We start from the raw sequence: 23,559 nt of genomic DNA on the forward strand, positions 1-23,559 counted from the left end.
ATCTTCTAAGGTTTGCTTCTTTTTTTAATCTACCCTCAACTTTGACTTATTACATTTTTGTGTTTCACAAGTCTGTGCTCAACATGCATCAACATATTTAGAAAGACAAACAAGACAGTATATGTGGAATGAAGAAGTACTTTTGAGGCTATTATTTTTAGAATTTCTCTAAGTCCTGTGCTGTTTTATATGAGAGAGACAGAACTGGGCAGTGTACTTTTGGAAGTAGATGGAGGAGGAAAACTATGTTTTCCTGTCTCACACCAAAGGGCAGGGAGGATTTCAGCTACGTCAACACAATATAAACCCTCATGAACAACATATAGTGGACTAATATCCATCAAAAGCAAAGACAGCACAATACCAGAAACAATAATCATATTTTTAACTATGGACTCTATGGAAAAACACTGTATGAGAAGGACTAAAAACTACTTCTATATTTTTATACATGGAAATACACAACAGCCTTGTCTGAGACAACATCAAAACACTGACTAATGAGACCCTGACCATGGCCACAAGATCAAGAGTGTTAGAGCAAATCTGAACATCTATTCTCCATGCTTCTCTTCATGGCATTCTCAGTGTGAATCCACTAACTTATTCCCAGCCATACTGAGATGAGAAATGCCAAGTGCAGATTATAAAACCCCTCTAATGAGTTAGACATCTCAGTCAATTCATTAAGCATTCCATGCATTAAGCAGAGCAAATTAATGCACATGCAGCAGCATGTCTTTATGGAAAGCTAGCTGTTTCATGTAGTCACAAAAACATTGATTAAATCCTAAGCATTCTTACTTACTGCACTGGTTTAATAAACTATTCATGTGCATCTTGAGGTGGGTGGAGGGGCGGTCCGCCTGAGCACACAACACAGACAAGCTGGGAAGAGCCTGTATGACAGAAGCTGAGGAAAAAGGACACACATAGAAGCAACCATGAACAGAGACACAAACACAGAACTGTAACACAAACACTTAAAAACAACACACTGAACCGACATGACATTTTATAAAATGAGAGAGAGAGAGAGAGAGAGAGGTCTGAAATAGTTTATATCTGTAGCACAGCATATTATCAGTCAAAATTGTAAACGAGAACATGAAAATGACAGACGGATGAGTGGGTGGATGGATGGATGGCGCGAGATGCTGTTAGTAAGCAGAAATGTTTTAAACATTACATTTGCACGTGTAGTTTACAATTACTTCAAACACACACAAAACTATAAGAAATTCATCAAGATGCATGACAACCTAGCAACCAATAATTTTTTTTTTTTTAAATCAATCGCTTACTCACAGTAGAAAGCACCCCGGCGTCTTCACCTCCGCTGCTACTGACTGATTGATTGCTCACCGATCAAATAAAATCGACTACAAACCCCCAAATAAGTTCTACTCGGAGACAAACCGGTGGCATCGCTTGTACCGCGCTTCTTGGAAGGACTTCATTTACCGTCACTCACTCGAACCGACAATCCTCGCGCACAACGAAACCGCCCTCTTCAGACCCGACTGACAGCTTCTCGGTAAGGGTTAAAGCAAGCGGTATAGCCTAGATGAGAAATACATGTTTAAAGGGCTGTGTGTAGTGGGAGCCAGTTGCCATGACGTCATAATAGTTGAGTTCAGCCCCACCCACCTGTAGGTCTACGGTTGCAAGTGGCTGTGCTTCAAACGCAGTGAGCTAACTGCTTACTCAGTCAGAACTAAGTGGTGGGAATTTCGATTCAGTGACTCGATTCTTTTGAATCTTTGACCAAATAGATTCATTTAATGGCCATTTGCCGTCTAAACAAATTTAATATACTACAGAAAGTTTAAGGATCAAAAGCGATTCCCTTCAAATGCCAACTCTTAAGATAGACTCATCAGTCATTGTTCAGTCACCAACTCACCAGTCATTGTTCAGTGCCGCTCCGAGTCGTTTAGACACTGATTTGCTCAGAGATTCGTTCAAAGAAAGAGACCGGCGAATACCGTATTGACCCGAATATAAGACGATGTTTTTTTCTTGGAAATACATCTGAAAAAACGCAGTCGTCTTATATTCAGGGTCTAGACTTTGACATGTCAATAACACACCCACAACAATAGGTGGCGCCAAATACGCATAAAACGAGTGTGCCATGAAATACGTAAAGTAGTGCGTGTTGTAAAGATCGCGAGTAAAAACAGAAAAAGAAACGCTTACAGCTGCACGAGTCGTGACTGTCACGTTAGCCTGATGGGACCAAACTCTCTTTGTGATTTTAAAACGTAAGACAGTACCCAGATTTGAAGACTACAGTAAGATTTAACTTCTACTGTTAATAAGATTTTGGTAGGCTACTGTTAGATGGATAGCCTAAATGTCCTAATTCAGATGGGCTAACTGTTTTTTTTATGGTATATCAAAAAGTGTATATATTTTAAATGTGATTGTTGGTACATTTTACCAGTTTTTACCATACTTTCAAAACAAAAATTAAAATAGGAAAAATATGCAATATGAAAATAATTGAAGACAAAATGTGTTTTACTGAGAAAAAAACAAGATTTGGTTTTTAAAAAGCCTTTTCCCAAAAGGTACATCTGGAAAAAGGGGGGTCGTCTTATATTCGGGCCAATACGGTAATACAAATACGAATAAGCTGAATTCGTTCACTCAATAGATTCGTTCAAAACGAACGAGACACACCTACGGCTCAGAAAAACGCCTATGATGCTTATTCACGCTGTGTGGCTAGGAAGCTCACTGCAACTTTGTAAGTTAACTCTGCCAATCTGCTGTTACACAATATTATGATATTGTGCAACACACATAACCCAGCGCTTAATTATCATCCAATATAATTAAACAAAATTTTTTTTTTACTTTTCCATGGTGTGTTAAATGCTTTGTTTATTATGTTTGAGCAGCCGATTTCCAGACACAAACTGCACCACAGGCTGTAAATGCAAAAGTGATGACAGCCCTGATCATTTCAGAATCAGAATCAGAATGAGCTTTATTACCAGGTATGTTACACATACGAGGAATTTGTTTTCGTGACAGAAGCTTCCACAGTGCAACAGAATGACAGTGGCAGAACAAAAAAACACAAGTAAATACAAGTACATAAGGAATAACAATATACAAATCGACAGTTTTATGTACAGGTATATAACAATAGATAGTTGTATGTACAGGTATATTGTGTGCAAATTGAAATGTAGACTGAGTGTGTGTGTTAGATAAATGAGTGTATAAATATTTCTGCTTCATTATACAGACAAACTCACAAATAGTTTTGTGCTCTGAGCAGTAAATTTAATGGGCATGACCATATAGAAAGTAGTTGGATTGTAAATAGATAAATATTAACCACTTCATCTTTAAATAAATATTTTCTTACCATAAATATGTACGTAGAGTGCTACGTTTCCTCCACTCGCTATTTTTAGTGAAACTGCGCCCCCTTCTGTTTAAATCACGCACCAGCATCTCAAAATGTAATACAAAGAAGAAACAAGTATTTTTCGCCATCAAAAATAAATATTTTTATTGTTTAAAGTTCAAACGTGGGTGGTAAATAGCTCTTTTAAAATGATATGTGCAACTTCAGTACAGAAAGAAAAGAGCTCTCTATCATGCTTTGTTTAAATAGTGCAATCCGCTTTATAAAACAAATTGCTGATATATCTGTAAGGGCAGCTACTGTATGATTTCTAAATTGAAAGTAATTACAAAAGGACAAATAAAAGAGCCAGTAAGCTGCCATTTAATCACTGAAAACAGATGAAAGAGATTGCTATTTATACGGACTCACACTATAAAGAAAAATCCTGAACATATCACAGCAGTATCTCCTCTTCTTAAGGACTCCAATCCTCCCTCCTCAGGTAATATAAGTGACCCCTCTCACCCAATTCAAAGTGTTTTTATTTTTCTGCCATCCCCCAGAAGGCAGAAGAATAAAAACACTATGAAATAGGTGATGGATCACTTATAATACCTGAGGTCTGTGGCCCACGGCCGGCATTAAAAATAGTCTTTGAAATAGTTTATCTAAGAAAGTGTTTTATATAACCTCTTCCACTTCCACATGCCCTTATTCCCCCTCTATATTGTTTTTTTCTCTTAAATGTAATTATTTTCTACATACCACACCTCAACAGCTGTCTACTTCCCTTGTAAGTGTTCTTGGCCCTTTCAGTAAAACATTATTTTGTTCTCCCTCGCATATGTTACAGTGCTGGATCTCACTACTGATGTGAACTTTGTTAAAGGAATGGTACTAGCAAATACTACACATAAGTTTAGCAGCTTCAAGATACTTCAAATAGAGTTTTAGTTATTTCAGTTGTATCAACATGTAAAATAAGACTTCTGAAAGTCATGCCAAATGCGGAGAAGATTCTGTGGGTTAAAGCCATTTGCTATAATGCGCTTGGCAAAAGTGCACCTTTCATACTTAAGTCTGCGCACCTCAAAAAGATTCCTAAATCCCAGAAATGTTGTTGCATAAACTGGTTTTACACCCAGGACGTGTAGGCACAACCCCACATAGACATCTTCGAGTGGAATCGGTCGCACAAATCTAGAGGCCCAGGATATTTTTCTGGCCAGGTCAGTAGAAAAGACATATGCAGCTCCAGACACGTATGGAGGATACCAGGAGTCTGGGTAAAGATCCTCTGAGATGTACCATTTGTTGAAGCTGTCCCTGTGAGGAACAGCATCTGAGATGACTGATCCAGTGATGAAGTCTTTCCTTGAGGACTCGCTCTGGTCATGCAAGTAGTCCACCAGGTAACGTACATTGAGAAAGATATCTGCATCGATCTTCATGGCATACCAGGCCCCCTGGCAGTAAGTGGCCATCCAGTTCATAATCATCATCGTCTTGATTGTGAGATTATGGTAGCTGTCCACAAAGTCCATTTGAATGATATCTCCATATTCCTTGCTCTCCTTCTCAAGGTGCTCCTGCAGTACTGGGTCTCTTTGTGCTGGCTGACCAATGACAAACAAATGCAAAATGGTCACAGGAGGAATCAAGCCATCTTGACCCCATGTCCTTCTAATAGCAGTCCTGGCCTCTGTGTCTTTGAGAGTCACTGGGATCATAAGAACCAGGAAAGGACTTCTGTTCTCACACAGTTCTGGCTGGTTCAGAATGAATTTGTATGTTGATGGTGAGATCACGTTATAGAGCTCTTCAGGTGCTGGAGTCTTCTTCTGTAGAGACGGCCGTATTGTGCTTTTAAAAACGAGGATAACTACAAATGTGATTAATCCAGCTATAGCAAAGTATTTCAAAAGTTTATATCGCGATCGTTTTCGCATATTTAAACAAAATAAAACCGTATCACAAACGCAGGTAGCCTAAAGTTACGAAACTTGAATGTCAGGTTCGCCCATATTGCCTAAGACGCACGCGTTTGTTTTGCAAAATTGCCCAACCCTTCTTGAGAGGTCTTGAATCGCTCTCATGAGGTATTTTAAACTTCAACAATTTTTAAAGCAACTTACTATCATTTTCTATCGGATAGAAGTGGACTTTACGCTTAGCACAATCCAGCTAAGCTATAAAGGTTATTCATAATATTTACAATGTACAGTATCACGGGGGAGTGTTCTATTCAGAGTTGCCAGATGACTCTGGAATATTCGAAAGCGAATGAGTGATTTAATGATTGAGTGAGGAGGAATATTAGCTTGATTTGAGTTTCACGATTAAATAATTGAATTTGTTCATTTAAAATGGTAAAGAAACCCACACGAATCAATACAAATGTCCAAATCTTCACCACGCATTTATGCGCATTTTCATCGCGCAATCTGGCAACACAACACATGATGTTACTAGGAAAACATCTCTTGCGTTTTGGTTGTAAACCCTTTACAGCTGTTTAGGAAGTAATGACACAAGCGCATTTTGCAAAACCAAAAAAAAAAACAAGATAGATTGACAAGCTATGACATTCCGGTTTTGAATAACATGTGAAAGTTTTGTTACATTTAGGCTCGTTTTGAGTGTCCAAATAAGCGCACAATGCAAACGTGATTTATTAAACAAAATCCGTTTTATTGTAAGAGGGGTTACAAAGAAACACCTGTTGTACACCCATTTAATAAACAAACAAACAAACAAAAATATTCAAATACCAAATCGAGACATAATTTACACAGGTATTGTATAGGGTCAGTGGTTAAGTCGAAAGCAGGGTAGGGGGCAAACACAAAGACTTATTCTGTATATTAATTCTTCATTCTTTTTTGCAAACAGAACTTTCATATGAGGCTATGTTTACAATAATTCCAATCACCTGGGCATTACTTTTCCTGAATCTTGTACATTACACAGTATCACTTAAACAAAAGACTGAACATAGGTCCTGCCTTAACGTTTGTTTAATTTAAAAACATTTTTTTAGAGGATAACAATCAACAAATCAAGATTCTTATGCTCTGTGACTGAATGCCCATATAGTTATAGGGGACAGGAAACACGATGAAAGGTGCATATAAACACTTAGCAGTACTGTGTATGTACTGGTTGCAGAAATGCGCCACTTCAGAACTGATGAATGCATGAGTTGTGGGAGAGAGAAAATGGAGAGCATGGGTACTTAGATTTGTCACAGACAGACAAAAAAGATGAAAAAAAAAAATCTCTGAGCCTCCCCACTAGATATTTTTATGCAGTCCTGCATATTAAATGCTGAGTTGTTACCGTGTGCCATTAAGCATCTCGCCCTAGCCACTTCAGAACTGATGAATGCATGAGTTGTGGGAGAGAGAAAATGGAGAGCATGGGTACTTATATTTGTCACAGATAGACAAAAGAGATGAAAAAAAAAATCTCTGAGCCTCCCCACTAGATATTTTTATGCAGTCCTGCATATTAAATGCTGAGTTGTTACCGTGTGCCATTAAGCATCTCGCCCTAATTGAGAAGTTAAAGGATAAATAATTGTTGAGGCTAATTCACAGCTAGGGAAGAGGCTCTGAAGCAAAAATACCACACACAAACATTCAACTCTTCCCACTGTAACTGTATGGGATATACAGAAAGAATAATATCATTATTTTTTAAACTGGAAAGCACCAAGCCAAACTCAAAATCTCCTCTCCGTAGGCATTGTATCATATAGATGTTACTGGAGTGTCTGTCTTTGGTGTGCTTAAGATGTACAGGCACAGTGTGTAATGTTAAACACTTCACTATGAGTCTATTGGTTTACTGTCAGATTGACATGCACAGAAGTGGTACACACACAACTGTGTATGGACTGTAGCTTTGAATGGGGGGTGAAAACTTTTTTTGTACTTGTTCTCCATGAATAGGAGAGTGTGAAGAGCAGGCTGGGCTCCTGGCAGTGACTTTGGTAGATGAAGGGGATGAGATGATGCAGGAGAAACAAGGGGCAAATGGTCAGCAGTGGAGGGTTGCTTGGTTCGAGTTGGAGCGCACAGGTTTACGATCGCTTTCTCCTTCCCTCAAAATTCCTGAAGTTGGTGGGCCTGATCTTCATCTCTGCGAACTCGACGGAGTGCTCATGACCCTTCCAGTGGAACCAGTTTACACCCTGGAGATAAAACAGTTTAAAACAATCTAAATCTGTCTCTACTGTGTATTATTAGACAGGTGAGAAAGCACATATGAAATGTGTACCTTGCTATGACTGTTGTCTCCGTATCGTCCCATTATATTCACTCGATGACAGTTTTTATACCAGAAAGCTCCCTTGTAAGACAGAGCACAGTTGGTGACAGCTATATCGTGGTCATTATCGTAGGTCGAGAATGGACGGCCGTGGTGATACGTCATTGAGTCACCTTTAAAAGAGCATTACAAAATTATTACAGAGTCATATACACTACTTTTCAAAAGTTTGTTTTTTTAAAGAAATTAATACTAAAAAAGAAAATTATTTTTGACAAATCTATTTCAAACAAATACTGTTTCTTTGAACCTCCTATTTATCAATGAAATCTGAAAAAAAAATTTTAATTTCAACAAAAATATTAAGCAGCACAACTGTTATATTAGGGATAAATTACATTTTTAAATATATTCACATAGAAAATAGTTATTTTACAATGTAATAATATTTCACAATATTTGACAGTATATTTTATCAAACTATCTTATCGAACCTAAAACTTTTGAACGATAGTATAGAAATATATTAGACAAAATGTTATTCATTATTTAATTTATTAATTCACATAAATACTATTTAATATAAAATATTACTTACTTTAATATACTAATATATTAATATTAAACTACACATAAAACAACAGTATAATAAAATGCGTGTGTATACATATATTTAGTGCTGTCAAACGATTAATCACATCCAAAATAAAAGCTTTTGTTTACATATTATATGTATGTGTGCTGTGTATATTTATTATGTATATATAAATACACACACATGCATGTATATATTTCAGAAAAATATGTTTATATATTAAATATATATATTTAAATATAAATTATATGAATATAAATATAGACATGCTAATACATGTAAATATTTTCAATATATATACTTAATGTTTGTGTATTTATATATACATAAATATACACAGAACACACATATATTATGCAAAGAAAAACTTTTATTAATCGTTTGACAGCACTAATATATATATATATATATATATATATATATATATACAATATGCCAACTATATGTTGAGGAACTAGAGAGAGATCTTGCAGACCTGCAGTGCCGCTGTATCCTCCAACATGCACTTTGTAGCGACTGCGTGGTTCTGAGACTGAAAACTTGTCATACTGCGCATATGCAGACTCGCCCTTATCTCTGAGGTCCACACGCAGCTCATACTGCCCAGAGGAGGTGATCTTATGGAGGTTAGAGAGACCTGCAGACACACGGAATGAGATTTGTAGACCAACATGCTCAAAATTGCTCCATATCATAATACCTTGGGGCTTCCTAGGGCAATATTAGCAATTTGATATGTGTGCACAGATGTAAACATACCCAACCAGAATTCATCATTCAGGTCACCGAAGCCTGCAGTGTAGTTCTTCCAGTTTCTGAAAAACTCTACTTTGCCGCTCTGCCGTCTCACAAACACCTGGAGGTACCACATTATTATAATGACCAGTGTTTTTGCTCTCTGTGTATTATGAGACTTTAACGTAACCCTGTAAAGCCTGACATTAAATAATAATAAAATAAAAACATATAAAAGTGCTCTTACATTTACAGATACAGGTTTTCATTTTTGTGTGAACTATCACTTTAAGTACCTCCTGTAGGATCAGAACAGCCAATCGTTCTATCCTGCATGTCATTTGAGGAAGATTTACTCACAATCCAGCCGCCTCCATCAGTGGTCATATCACAGTTGACCTGCAGAGGCTGATTCTCATCTCCACGCAGGTAAATAGTGTACAGGCCTGAGGTTGTTTCTCCATTTAACAGAGTCTGCGAGCAATCTTTAGGATGCTTGTATAGCACTCCAACTGTGATAAAAAAAGAGAAAAGAGTTTGACCAGAGGCTAGTTTATTTTGTTCAGAGTTTGTGATCATGTAATGAAGTTGTGCTTTCAGGTTATTGGCTCACTGGTGGTGAAGACTGTCGAGATGATTCTGCTTCTCTTTGGCCCAGCGATGGCCTGCAGTCTGACTGTGTACTCTGTGGAGGAAGTCAGCTGAGGCATGCTGTAAAATGTTGCCGTGGGGCTAAGGACAACCTCCTGAGCCAAGAGAAGAAAACCAGGAACATTTCAGTACAGCACAGAATCTGCACTGGACCATGCATTTAATAATCACTGCAGACCAGAAAAATGACCAAGCTTCAGTTTTAAGGCTGTAAATGATGTTTCACGTTTGGTTGTTCGTTCAGACGGTCCACTCACCTTGACAATGCCATCAGCGGACTCAAAGCTGAGGATGTACCCACTGATGTCTGCTCTTGGTGGCTTCCATGTCAACATGGCACTTTCTGTTTGAATATTACTGGCAGCCAGATTCTGAGGGGCATCAACATCTGCAGCAGAGAGTATTCTGTTATTAACCTTGCATTCCGAATTCTTAAGGTGAGACATTACAGGCAAAAACACTGTTTCTTTATGCACTGTTTTTTGGGCTTTTCATAAAGTATTTTTTAGACTAGTGGAAAGAAAACATCCAAAATACACTTTTAAGTGTTTCTTTCATAGCACTTTATCTGTTTGTGTCTATAGATTTTAATTACAATACATATCTTTAAAGGCCATTTTCTCAAAATGAGATTTTTCTCCGGCACTGAGCCAAATATCTCCACTTCTGTAATACATATATATATATATATATATATATATATATATATATATATATATATATACCAACCTTTAAAGTTTTATCCCTATCTACAATCTGAAGGTTTTTACAGAGGGGTTTGTTCATATATAATTTGCCAGGTTTTATACAATATTTTATTCCTAAAAAATGGTGGGGTTTTTTTTGTTCTGGCTGTTGATAGTATTTTCTGATTTATGAAGTGATAAAAAGAGATATCCAAAATCACCTCTGTTAAACCTTTTGAGTCTAATATGTCAATGAAATGAAACAATAATTTTTAACCTGCTGGCTTTATCTAATGTTAAGATTTTTGTTCTCTTAAGTTAAGTTTTTATTAGTTGATTCTGCAAAAAAGTGTGAAAGAATATTTAACTGAATGATTATTAAAACACATTCTTCATGATTTAAAAAAAAAAAAAAAGACAAATTTTATCTCTGATGCATGAAGGACCGCTGACAATTTAGTAGTGGACAAATTAATCTAGTGTGAAAGTGTGAAAACATTTTATTTTTAGGTAAAAGTAGAAAGTGTGTTTTTGCCCAGTAGAAACATACGTCAGAAGGCTACTCTTTTACTCTACACCAATAAATATTGCTCTTGTATGAGCGTCCAGATGTCTTGTGTTGTTTGTGCATAAGGGTGAGTGAGTGTTCACCATACCTGTGGTGAACTCTGTGGTGGTTGCAGCGCTCTTGGCTGCTTCTCTGACAGCATAAACTTTAACGGTGTATAAGGTGGCAGGTGTGAGGGAGCTCATCTCAAACTCCACAGTGTTCCCAGACACCCGTTCCATCACTGGAGCCACTGACAAAAGAACAAAACACACAACTGAGACTCACTGCTTTATTGTTTGAAACAGCCTTCCTTCAAGAATAATTAGGGACAGTCTGAATTGTTACCACTGTCTGCGCTGTAAGTGATGACATATCCATCCACAGTAGCAATGGACGGCTGCCACAGCAGCAGAGCTTCAGTGTCAGTGATGTTGACTGCTGTCAGACCTCGAGGCTTATCCAGGGCTGTGGGCCAACAGATACAAACAGAGAGACAAAAGAAAAGCAAAATCACTGAGAGACAACTTGGAGTCGATTACTAGGCTTCTGCAAGACAGGAATGCAAAAGAGTCATACTTAGTGCACTGAATAATACAGAATCTAGCTATGAATATGAGCTGCTAAAAATAAAAAAATAGTTCTTTATTATTTTATAATACAATATTAATTAAAATTATTAATTAATAAATATTTATATTATTGTTCAATTATTTAATAATAACTATTCACTTTTTTGGTGAGCGCTTTCCTATTCCATAAACTATGAGAAGATGCAATTTGTGAGATTATAATCAATGTTGTGTAAGTTACTCAAAAATAGTAATGCACTACTAATTACTTATTACTTCTTTAAAATGTTTTAATACAATTAATTTATTAATTACATAATTGAAAAAGCAATTACATTACTAATTTATTTTTATGTTACTTTCAAAAAAACTTTTCCTCTCAACAAACTGAAATTAGTGTCTCTGTGTCCTGCTGGTTCATCAGTGTGTATAAGTCATGCATTCAGCACCTTACATTTCTGCATCAGATAATACACTGTATAATAGATCTCGCTCATGACAGGTGTATAATTCACGCTTTAAAAGTACCTTACTTAATTACATTTATTTAAAATGCTAAAAAGTAACTAAAATGTAACTAAAGGTCATTTAATAGTAATGAGATTACAGAATCAAAAATGTAATCAAGTTACACTACTTTTTGACTGAAAAGTAATTATTTTACATTAACTGATTACCTTGTATTTGCATTATTCCCAACACTGATTATATTCTAGAAATATAGTTGTACCTGTCGTGACTCGATCAGATCCTGGTTCACTCTCCTCCAAGCCCTTCACAGCGATGACAGTGACCTGGTAGGTCACTCCAGGGGTCAGATTAGGCAGCATGGCTTGAGACTCTCCTCCATCTACTCTCAGTGTCATAGGGCTGCCTGCAGGGGGAGACAGAATACTGGAATAAATTAGATTTAGCGTTTGTCACTAGAGGGCAGCACTGTCTGATTAATTAGGATGGTGATATGCAAGAATGCTGTGCTGATGGATAAAACAGTGTGGTTTGATTTATGATATGCACTGATAGATTCACATAACTGAAGATGGGCCTGATCTAAAAACCTGCACTGATCACAGAGAAGCCAAAAAGGACAGTATGAGACTTTAGGGGGACATCTCTTGAATTCAATCAATTTATTATGCCAAGATGGCAGTCTAAGAGAATTTCCTCCTCAACTTATGCAATATATTACATACGATATAATTTATGACAAATCATAAACTGAGGAAGTACAAATAATACTATGATTTTCCAACAGGCAACCATCCAAATGCATAGAAAACCACACGGTAAAGTCTCGCTTTCTTAAGACGGACTATGTGCCAACTTGGAGGGAAGGCGGCTTTGCTTTCATTTCCAGAACAAAAGATCCAAATGTGCTATAAATAGTACTAATATATGTGCACTTCCATTCAAACGTTTGGTGCATGAAAGTTATTTTTTCAAAAGAAATTAATACTCTTATTCAGAAAGGACACATTGAATTGATCAAATAATAAAGACATTTATTATGGTTCTATTTCATATAAATGCTGTTGTTTGAACTTTCTATTCATAAAAAAAAAAAATATATATATATATATATATATATAGTTTATATATAAATATGACAGGTTTTCAATATTTATAATAATAATAATAAAAATATTGGGCACCAGATCATAAATTACATTTTAAAATACATCAAAATGTAAAAGTAATTTTAATTTGTAATAATATATAATAAATTACTATTTGTAATAATATATAATAAAATGACCACATCACTTACCACCCTGAATGGGCACATAGGAGACCCGGTAGCTGTCTACATGGGTACGGGGCAAAGTCCAGTGAACAGTGGCCGATGTATCTGTCACATCAGAAAAGCGTATCTCCTTGGGTTTTCCCAGACCTTGGTAAGAATGACACACAGAGAAGAAACGAATAAAAATATACTGTTAAAAATGTGTGTTCTAGCATTTGACAAATAGGAGTTAAAAACCTGTCCCCAGAAACAAGTCATTTCAGACTGTAAAAGAAACAAAAATACAGTTGGTGTCAAGCAACTTCTTGAACTACCACATTTATTGTGCTGCAACAAATAGATGCATCAACGTAAACACTCAGGACATGACCAACTGTGCGACTACAGAGAAAGGACACACAGACAAAGGCCCTGGCCTTAAAGCTATTTCTCAGTGATGGACCTCTGAATCTCGCGTGATAGATGCAAGAAGATTAACTTGCCCCCCAGTACAGAGGCACAATAGTGTGACATGCCAACATCAGACACAAGTGGAAAGTGAAGTTCACTAACATAAAAGAAGATTGCCAGAGACAAGCACGCAATCAGCACAAATACACAAAATAGTTGGACCTGCTTTGTAAATAAAACCCTCAATCACACAGCAGATAGAGACGGAGAAAATAAAACTGGTGAGAGAAGACTTGGATGCAACTGTTGTTGTTAATGAGAGACTCTTGAGCTACTCTGTGGACACAGTAAGGAAAAAGAAAACAATGAGTGATGTAATATTGTTAAAAAATGGGAAAGAAGGTAATGGAGGAATGAAAGACTTCATTTTGAATGGTATTAGTTTTGACCAAACCTGCTGGCTGACAGAAACATTAAATCATTGAAAATGAAGAAGAAAAAAAAAAGAGTTAGTGGTCCCTCCACCAGCTTCTCTTAAAAATCAAAATACCTGTTCGAGCTACAGCCAAAAGGGGCTGGAATTTTCGTCCCAAAATGATCCCAAAGAGCTCGATTTCATACTCCGTATCTTCATTGAGACCTGTCACCGCTTCTGTTCTCTTGTCTCCAGACACACTGATGTGGAGAGGTTGGCCCAGGCCGTTAGAATCCCCGACTTTGAGAGTGAATGTATCAAAGATGCCCTCTGGTGCTGTCCATGTCAGTTTAAAGCTGTGCGGGGTGATGTCCGAGACCGAAAGATGCTCCACTTCAGGTTCAGCTTCTGGTTGACAAAATAATAAAGTTGTTCTTCCTCTGTAAACTCTGTGGAATGTACTTAGAAGAGGTTAAATGGCCAAGAACTGCGAATGTGGTTCCCTAAACCAATTTTCCTCTATTTGTGGTGTTTGTTTAAGTTATATAAATTTGAGAAGGGGAAGACGCTGCTGTATGAGAGACAATTCAGCTATTATGTTACTCATGCATGAAAATAGGCTTTTTAAAAATCAATTGTTCAGTCATCTATCAGTTGTTCCTATATCTGTGGCAGGTGATGCTGAAATCAGTGTGCCAGTAAATTTAATTTACATATTTGGATTAGAATATGGAATGAGATCTGTTGGTTAGTAGAAAAAAAAACTGACATTGATGAATTTTCCACCATTATATTAGGTTCCACCATCATAATTGTATCATCATATAATAGCAGTCGTGCAGGGTTCAAGACAGAGCTTTTCTAGGACAATGACATATCCATAATAATCATATTGACAGTTGGGCTCATCCTGGAAATGCATTTTTGTCTCGTTTTTAGCTGATCTTGCAAGAAGGCCAATGACAATGAAAGATTGAAAGACGTCTCTTGAGAAGCAATCGTTGTGGTAAGGATATGTAAAACTGAAAACCTAAAGCCTCAGGGATGTCTTGACCACATGAGGAATGCATTGTATTTTCAACAATAGCCTTGTATGTGCCAGAATGTGGCCCAGTTTTAATATGCTGTAGTTTGCTCTTCATCTTCATGTACTAAGAACCAGTTACTGCCTTACACACATTTTACATATTAGTTTTACATAATGTATTTTACATAATACTTTTTACTTTGAAAGTATATGAAGTATTAAGGAGAAGGAAGATCATATTGAATTATGATAAATTGACTTAATTTGATCTTGCACATTTTTATTTCTGCTCAGACTAATTTCTAAATGCTTGTCAGAAAATTCAAAACCAGAGATGTTATACAATCCAGTAGCCAGACTCTAAATGTATCAATAATTTCTAAATGCAATTTAAAAAAATAAATGTAATATATAATAAATAAATTTTATATATAATAAATATAGTTAATTAACATTTTATATACAATAAATATATAGTTTATATTTAGAATATAAATTTGGTATTAATCCTGTTAATTAAAAAAAACAAAAACAATAATTGGACACTGGATACACATAGAAGGCAATCAACAAATGAATAGTTATACCCGATACTGAGATAAAATTTTTTAAAAAACAATGTAGTATTGTTTCAAACTGACAATGACTAAACAGAGCCTTGTTGTCCTAAACTAAATTTTAAAAAAGGGGGGGCGGAAAAAGACCCTTGACCAGACTGAACCTCTTCTTCCTCTAAAGCTCTGGATGATGTGAAACAGAAAAGACATTTGTTGAATGTGGAAAAGTGTTGGAAATGAAAACCAGTGAGGACAAATCCCGTGGAGCTGTCCCTCTTCATTAGCACTGTTCACTTGTTTAAGAGTGTCAGCAGTGTTTAAGGCATTTCAAGAGTACTAACATGTGCTCTCCAAGGATCACTTTCATCTGACTGGCTTCTAAGTCTCTCCGGTTTGACAAAGAGGCATCTGTTTGTGGAGGTGGAAAAGGCGCCAGCTAACCTACAGAAACCAGGTCTGGAAGCAGTAATTCTACAGCAGGCAGCTAAAACCTCTGAGGGGGATATCTGTGTTGACACAGTTAAATGTTGCAGCAGGGATTCGCAAACCAACCAGAGCAAGAAAACTACCGAAGTTTCTGTAAACATTGTACACTTTTCTGGTTTTAAAAGCTTGTATTACTCAGGCCAGAGCGAGGCAAGAGTTCATGGGTCATGTGACATGAATAGAGAGGAGGTTAACAGAAATCCAATCAGTTCCCCTTCTCCTCTGCCTATTTGCATGCAGACTTGAGAGACTGCTACAACTGTGGCCCCTGCAGCCACTGGCTGATAAACGCCAAGAAAATGTGTGAAAGTGAGGCATAAGAATGAGAAGTAGCGCAGGGTCAGAAAACTGGGTGTGCATACTGAAAAGATCCTTCACAAGAAGCGACAAAAACTCCTCAGGATCACTTCCATGGTAGTACACCCCAGCCCAGTCACCCGCTCTATTCGCTGACTCTCTGAGGAGGGGCAAAATGTTGGTATGCGCCTAATAAATGTATGTTTGCTACAATACAACTTGGTAGACTATAAATGCCACAAACTAAATTATTTAAATTGACTCACCGACCATGTGAGTTGAATGCCGCAGTCAATTAGAATGAAAAAGGCATCATTAGTCTAACTTTGTTTTGCCTGTTAAACACAAATGTACCAGTGATGACAGGCAGAGGTCATTTACTACACCTGGAGGCAGTGCTGGTGATTATGCAGACGTGAATGTGTGGGGAGGCATTATGATGCAGTGCAGGTGTGCTCTGAATGTCAGTTTTACTTCAACATCAAATTCAGCAGACGACAGAATCTGTCGCTGACTTGAAAGGGGCTTGGTTTGTTAGTGTTTTGCACATTTAAGAGATTATCTGTGTCTGAAATCATGTACTGTCAAGTATGTACTGCATTTGATTATGAACTCACTTGTCAGGCATTAATGAAGTACTCTTTGTTTTAGAAGTACGCATGTGTTGTAGTATTAATACAATTCAGACATATTATTCGACCATGTTGTTAACGTCATGTGAACTATGACATCAGATGAATACTATATGATGGCCAGCGGATCATACGTTTATGAAAACTGACAGAGTACATTAGACGTATTGCTTTCCGTATACTATATATAGAAATGGACTTATTTGGACACTGGGATTTATTTTGGATGCAGTCATGTTAGATGATACAGCATTACACTACTATTTACAATTTTGGGGTTGTAATTTTTTTTTACTCTCTTAACACCATGGCTGTATTAATTACAAAAAAAGTAATATTAATCAATGCATCAAAGCACATTTGATTAATGCATCCATTTTGAATAAAAGTATTAATTAATTGAGAATTCTTCTGAAATCAGTATTATTGGATGTGGCTGCATTATATTCATTATTTTGTTTAAAAGATGCCCAAATATTCACTTTACCTTCTATATTAATAGTGGAAAATACAAGAAATACTCGTTGGAAACTAGTTTCAGTACAAGATGACAGTAGATGAAGAAATTAATACACTATGAAGACTACAAAAACTGGTTAAAATAATAATAAAAATGTGTTAGTTTTAATTCACCATGTGATGTGATGAACTGCACATTAGAAGAGAAAAGAGGTTAGTTGGTTTTACTGCTTGAGACACAGCATTTGATCCAAAGAAAACTGGAAAAGAAGACCAAGCTGGTCCAAGATTGGACAAGAATTAATACCTGTGATGGCTTCAGCAAAGACAGGATCTAAGAGCTCTCCCTTGTACAGCCCATACAATGTGACCCTGTAGAAAGTACTAGGGGAGAGGTCAATGACAGCCAGGCTAAACTCCTGGCTGGATAGAGTATGGTTCTGGCCATCAGATAAGCCATCTGGGTCAGATACGTCAACCAGAAAGCCCTCAACCTCTCCTCTGTCCAGCTCCCAGGACACACTGAAGCTGTCCCAGGACACATCAGAGATGGTGATGTTGCCCACCTGAGGCTTCTCTTCATCTGGATGACAAACAAATCAGAAGATAATTAATTTGGCAAGAAAAGGTACATATAGGAGAAGAACATAGGTAATGGTGACTGAACAGGTTTGGCTGATTTCTGAAGGCATTCTCTCTTTGAGCTGATGGTCGTTTTAATTGCTGAGTCGAATGAATTGAAGTTCAAACAAAAATACCAGAAAACAAACAAGTTTCACATTATTCAAAACAATGAATAAAAAAAATCCATGTTATGAGCAACAATAAACCTTTTAATGTGTTACTCCTAACAAATTCATCTCCATCTGTTCCAAACAGAACAGAACATCTGCCCATGCAGTGAAAAAACAAACAAAAAAACAACAGTAATAACTGAGTAATAACTTTCAAAAAGTTGTAGTGACAAACATAATAATTTGAAGTCTTTTCTCTTGCAACCTATTAACATCCAAGCACCAGCTTGCTGAGACAGCTTTGGTATTAATGGCCCTGAGAAAAGCCATTAATTTTTGAAGGTCCTGCCTAGCCTGCCTGAGCAGAGGTACGCTGAACACTTCAAATATGGGAGGCAGTCATGCAGCACGGTGCAATGCAACCTATAATTGAACATCAATGTGCATTGTCAGCATTCACAGGCAAAGAGGGGGCAGATAGCTAAGAGATGCACGGTGGGCTAACCATTATCCTGTCAATGCACATTCAAGAGGGCAGAAACGTGGCTTGCAAATAGGGTGAGAGACAATGGGGATGAAGTGAATGACCTTCCCAGGCATAAGGGCCGGTTGTCGCTTTTGAAACCTGGAGATGAAACAATACGAAGCTGTCAAACAGCAAAACAACTCATTGATCATCTTGCGCCATTCATGGGAACTGAAATTTGGAGAAATTGATTCATTTTGCACACTTATCCAATAGAGTTACCGCCACTGAAAGTGGCCCATGTATGTCTGAGGAATGGCCTTCACTGCATGCAGATGGGGATAGAAGAAAAGAATGGCTTTATCGTTGTGAGATCCTTTAGGGTGTTTGGATAAAGCCTTTGTTACGCATGCACATGCCATGAAGGTGTGGTCACATTTATCATTGCTTGTTTTGCATTGCATTGCATTTTAATGTGTATCCATGTGGGAATTTTGTGTGAGGCTGAATGATTTCCCCACAGCGATTTCGAAACGGGTTCAAATTGGTCACAACTGGTCCAACAGAAAGCTTCCTGGTTTGAAAGTAACTCCTGTGTAAGCTTTGCTTCATAAATAGCTATACTATTGACAATAGACCTTTTTGCCCAACAAAATTTTGCTGAAAATTCACGTATGTGACCATACCTTAACACAACATAACAAAACTTTGTGCATGCATGTGACTGTTTGCTCTCTCCTTTTGGCCTGGTTGTGTCCTCATATGTTTCCTTTGAGATGGTCATCGGGTCTCCATGTTACAAGCTGAAACTCTCATAATCATGCCAGAGAAGCATTCAGTGAACAGAAGAAAGCCCAGACCTAAAGGCCCCCCCCCACCTTCCCATCGGGTCTGAGGGAAGTGTATGCCCATGTTTGTGTGCCGTGTCTAAGGCCGATAATGGCTGCTGAAATAAATGCATTGGGATTATAGTGCTGGTGATTTCAGAGACAACATTTTAACAGGCGGCTCAGCATGTGTCCTATTTATCAGTCCACCCCACAGTTCACTGTGGTCAAATCACGCAAATCCAAAAGGGGAGTGGGCTCACTCTGACGATTATCACATGAATGAGCTTTCTGTGCGTGCATGTGTGAGTGTGTGTGTGTGTTTGGGATCTTGAGAAACACTGTATCTGTTGTCTTGCCATGGCGACCAAAGCAAACAACTGATGTTATATTCTGTAGCTCCTTGGTATTAGTTAATGATTATTCTGTTATAAAATCAAGAACATTTTGGTAAAAAAAATTCTGGAAGTTAAGTGGCATCCTGTCCGCAGAGATTTGGGCTTTCTCTAAAAAGAAAAATAAACCCACATGCCATAAATGAGGGCAGAGATTAGGGATATTAAGCTTCAGTCTCCAGTGCATGGTGGCATTTTGAGATCTTTATGGAAGTTTTCTCATGATAAGGAGCTACAAAATGTTTCATTCAAATTTATAGAACAAGGACTGCAGTATCTTCAAACTCCAAAAGAAATATTGGCACTTAAGGGAGGAAAATAGTCAAGATAATAAATTCCAGAGTTGCCTTCAGATCCTCAGTTGCCTGCTGAATAAATACATTTATGTGGTGAAAAAAATATTCAAATCATATTTTTTGAAAGCTTATTTTATGATCCAATCCAATATTGCTTTTGTCACTCTAGAGGTAAGAGAAACGGGGATATGAAGATGCATTCTTTATATCTAAATGAAAATGTAATGATGCATACTAACCTATGGATGCCGACAGAGTGGCTGGCGCACTCATCTTTCTTCCTCTCTTGGCAGTCAGGCTGATGGTGTACAGCATGCCAGGATTCAGGTCAGTCAGGATGTAGGTATTGGCAGCACCAGGTACCTCCAATTCAGTTTCTGTGCCATCCGCAGATGTAAACACTAGCACATAGGTGTCGATTTTGGCGACCGGCCTTCTCCAAACCAGTGCCAATGTGGTCTCCGTGGTCTCACTTACTTCAAGGTCTTTGGGAGCATCAATATCTAAGAGGACAGGTATGTAACATTAAAAACAAAAAATGTCAACTCTGTCATCATTTACTCATCATCATGTTGTCCCAACATGTATTTTCTAACACTGAATACAACAGGAGAAACTGGATGTTTTTTTCCATGCAATTACAATGAATGGGACTTGGAGCTTTTAAACTGCAAGAAGCACCACAGACATCATAAAAACTTGACTCATTTGTTATATTCAAACTACTTTAGATAATCCAGGGGGCTTTTAATCACTGCAACCAGATCATTGAGTCAGTGAGCTGAACTTGAGAACTAAACAAATCATTTAGACCTGTTTTGTAAACTGGATCAAATGATTCATTAAAATGATTCAACTAAAAATAATTGATCATTTACAAATCCAACATGAACAAACCAAAAAGAGCTATGGTGGATGTCACTATTTTCAGTAAATCATTATTTACATTATTGGTCTGTTTATCACACAAAGGCTTTAGATGATTTGGATTATGGCACAGGAGTCATATGGACTACTTTTATGATACCTGAGCACTTTGATATGGTGCTTTTTTGTCATTTTGGTACAGTCATCATTCACTTTTATAAGTGAATTTTATAAGAGTGAATTAATAGTTTTTCCTTAACTATTCCTTTCAGAATTAACATGACATACCTACAAGTGGGTTTATTAAGACAATAGAACTCACATGCACTTTTAACTCGGCCAATAAGAGGAGAAAATGGGGAAGACAAGCACATTAAATAAAGTAAAAAAAAAACATAAAATACAGGTGAGTTACTGACCATTTGGTTAAGTCTTACCAGTCACAGCATTGGTCGTCGCAGGCAAACTCTCACGCTCTTCCTTGATTGACGTCACTCCCATTCCATACTCCGTCCCGGGCCTAAGGCCTAAGAAAGAGCCCAGCAAATTCAGTCCTCTCAAATCATTAGACAAAACGAAACCATTCATCTCTCACATTAGTTGTTTTTGGAGCCTCCGTGGTAGGCAATTGTTTTCGTTCTTGCCACAGCGCGGTTTTGATTTCAACTGCACCCCATTGGATGTCACTATTTTCGGTAAATCATTATTTACATTATTGGTCTGTTTGTCACACAAAGGCTTTAGATGATTTGGATTATGGCACAGGAGTCATATGGACTACTTTTATGATACCTGAGCACTTTGATATGGTGCTTTTTTGTCATTTTGGTACAGTCATCATTCACTTTTATAAGTGAATTTTATAAGTGTGAATTAATAGTTTTTCCTTAACTATTCCTTTCAAAATTAACATGACATACCTACAAGTGGGTTTATTAAGACAATAGAACTCACATGCACTTTTAACTCGGCTAATAAGAGGAGAAAATGGGGAAGACAAGCACATTAAATAAAGTAAAAAAAAAACATAAAATACAGGTGAGTTACTGACCATTTGGTTAAGTCTTACCAGTCACAGCATTGGTCGTCGCAGGCAAACTCTCACGCTCTTCCTTGATTGACGTCACTCCCATTCCATACTCCGTCCCGGGCCTAAGGCCTAAGAAAGAGCCCAGCAAATTCAGTCCTCTCAAATCATTAGACAAAACGAAACCATTCATCTCTCACATTAGTTGTTTTTGGAGCCTCCGTGGTAGGCAATTGTTTTCGTTCTTGCCACAGCGCGGTTTTGATTTCAACTGCACCCCATATCAATCTAATGCCTTTCAGTGGCTGCATCAAAGAGCTTCTCCACAGGCCAGAAACAATATTTACCATCATACAAGAGATTCTCAGATCCCCACAGCCCCCATTCATAAGAGCCCTTAGCCCAAATCCCACACTTTACCCCTCTTAATGCCTGTATTGGCTCCTGCAGAGGTCACTGTGCAGGAGTCCTCCAGCATGAAATTACGCCTAATGCAGAGGAAGCTCACTATCAATAAAATCACAGGCGTGACGGCAATTACAGATAATAACTGTGTGAAAGAGACAACTAGTGTAATGTGTGTGTGTGAGAGAGAGACTCTGCGTTATTAGCCGAACAGATCGTCCGCCTTATTTACAGGGAACAGGCCTCCCAAGGACAAAGGAGCAAACCAGACAAAGAATCTATTATCCATTTTGAATATATTTTTCTCCCCGCCATGATAATCCCTGCTTGTGGTAACACATGGTTGTAGAGAATAAGAATTAGCGCAGGAGATTGCCTCAAAGCACAAGTGTATAATAGAAGTGCTGCTGCAACGAAGAAAGCCTCCGTTTTCCCTTTTTGACTGGGATTTTCACATTGAAGCACCAGTGTTACTTCATTTAAGGCACGAATAAGGCATTACCAACAAAAGGGATAGCATCTCATTTGCTTTTAGTCATGTAAACACTTCACATCACTAAAACAAAGGAGCTCATTTAGAAATAAAGTGCTGATAAGTACAAGTACGAAAAAAGCCACTTTGAACCTTTTTTGAATTAGCCTATTTCAATTCAGACCTACAATGGGATTCCAATTGTTTCTAAATCCTTTTTGAGGATGTTTTACGAAAATGACTTCACACTTCAACACCTGAGAACTACATTTCTAATTTCAAGAGGGCACAAATGGCTTGGATGTGCAGATGGACTGAAAACTACTCTAGTGTTTGGACTGCACTGCAACATGGCCTAATTTAATTCCAGTTTTCAAACACAGTTTTTCATCTGTATGATCTGTTTGTAATTGATGTGGTTTGTAATCTCTGGAGAGGAATTACTGTGTAATTCAAATTGGCCTCTCACCAGTGATTTTAGCCTGAGTGGTATCTTGCGGGCCGCTGGGGAAGACCAGTTCTCCATGCTCCCCTCCAGAAAGTGGGCCGTATTTGACGCGGTAATTGAGGACATCAGATATACTGTTTTTCCACTCCAGAGTTATGCTCTCATCTGTCTGTTCAACTGCCTTGAG

General features: G+C 37.5%; 2 protein-coding genes and 1 long non-coding RNA gene across 3 annotated transcripts in view; all 3 read right to left on the minus strand.

Annotated features, from left to right (window-relative positions):
• Positions 1 to 814: 814 nt before the first annotated feature.
• Positions 815 to 1,803, minus strand: LOC107560228 (uncharacterized). Its single transcript, XR_001605705.1, has 3 exons — positions 1,651 to 1,803; positions 1,309 to 1,563; positions 815 to 913 (listed from the first exon to the last, which is right to left on the minus strand). It is a non-coding gene; the product is annotated as an uncharacterized lncRNA (long non-coding RNA).
• Positions 1,804 to 3,512: 1,709 nt separating this feature from the next.
• LOC107560227 (beta-1,3-galactosyltransferase 1-like) lies at positions 3,513 to 5,592 on the minus strand. Its single transcript, XM_016244346.1, has one exon. It carries the CDS (start codon positions 5,317 to 5,319, stop codon positions 4,339 to 4,341), a length of 981 nt encoding a protein of 326 aa, XP_016099832.1. The 5' UTR covers positions 5,320 to 5,592; the 3' UTR covers positions 3,513 to 4,338.
• A 1,149-nt stretch (positions 5,593 to 6,741) lies between these two features.
• Positions 6,742 to 23,559, minus strand: part of LOC107560216 (tenascin-like) — a 32,595-nt gene continuing 15,777 nt past the window's right edge. The window contains exons 8-23 of the mRNA XM_016244332.1: positions 23,394 to 23,553; positions 22,090 to 22,179; positions 20,393 to 20,656; positions 17,743 to 18,018; positions 14,113 to 14,385; positions 13,197 to 13,319; positions 12,159 to 12,302; positions 11,205 to 11,324; positions 10,966 to 11,109; positions 9,881 to 10,011; positions 9,586 to 9,718; positions 9,333 to 9,484; positions 8,997 to 9,093; positions 8,713 to 8,874; positions 7,652 to 7,815; positions 6,742 to 7,565 (exon numbers count right to left, since the gene is read on the minus strand). Of these exons, the coding sequence (XP_016099818.1) occupies positions 7,455 to 7,565; positions 7,652 to 7,815; positions 8,713 to 8,874; positions 8,997 to 9,093; positions 9,333 to 9,484; positions 9,586 to 9,718; positions 9,881 to 10,011; positions 10,966 to 11,109; positions 11,205 to 11,324; positions 12,159 to 12,302; positions 13,197 to 13,319; positions 14,113 to 14,385; positions 17,743 to 18,018; positions 20,393 to 20,656; positions 22,090 to 22,179; positions 23,394 to 23,553 (2,544 nt within the window). The 3' untranslated portion in view covers positions 6,742 to 7,454. The remainder of the gene's footprint in view (positions 7,566 to 7,651; positions 7,816 to 8,712; positions 8,875 to 8,996; positions 9,094 to 9,332; positions 9,485 to 9,585; positions 9,719 to 9,880; positions 10,012 to 10,965; positions 11,110 to 11,204; positions 11,325 to 12,158; positions 12,303 to 13,196; positions 13,320 to 14,112; positions 14,386 to 17,742; positions 18,019 to 20,392; positions 20,657 to 22,089; positions 22,180 to 23,393; positions 23,554 to 23,559) is intronic.

This window comes from Sinocyclocheilus grahami, unplaced genomic scaffold (genome assembly GCF_001515645.1).
Source record: "Sinocyclocheilus grahami isolate Dianchi unplaced genomic scaffold, SAMN03320097.WGS_v1.1 scaffold715.1, whole genome shotgun sequence".
Taxonomy (NCBI): domain Eukaryota; kingdom Metazoa; phylum Chordata; class Actinopteri; order Cypriniformes; family Cyprinidae; genus Sinocyclocheilus; species Sinocyclocheilus grahami.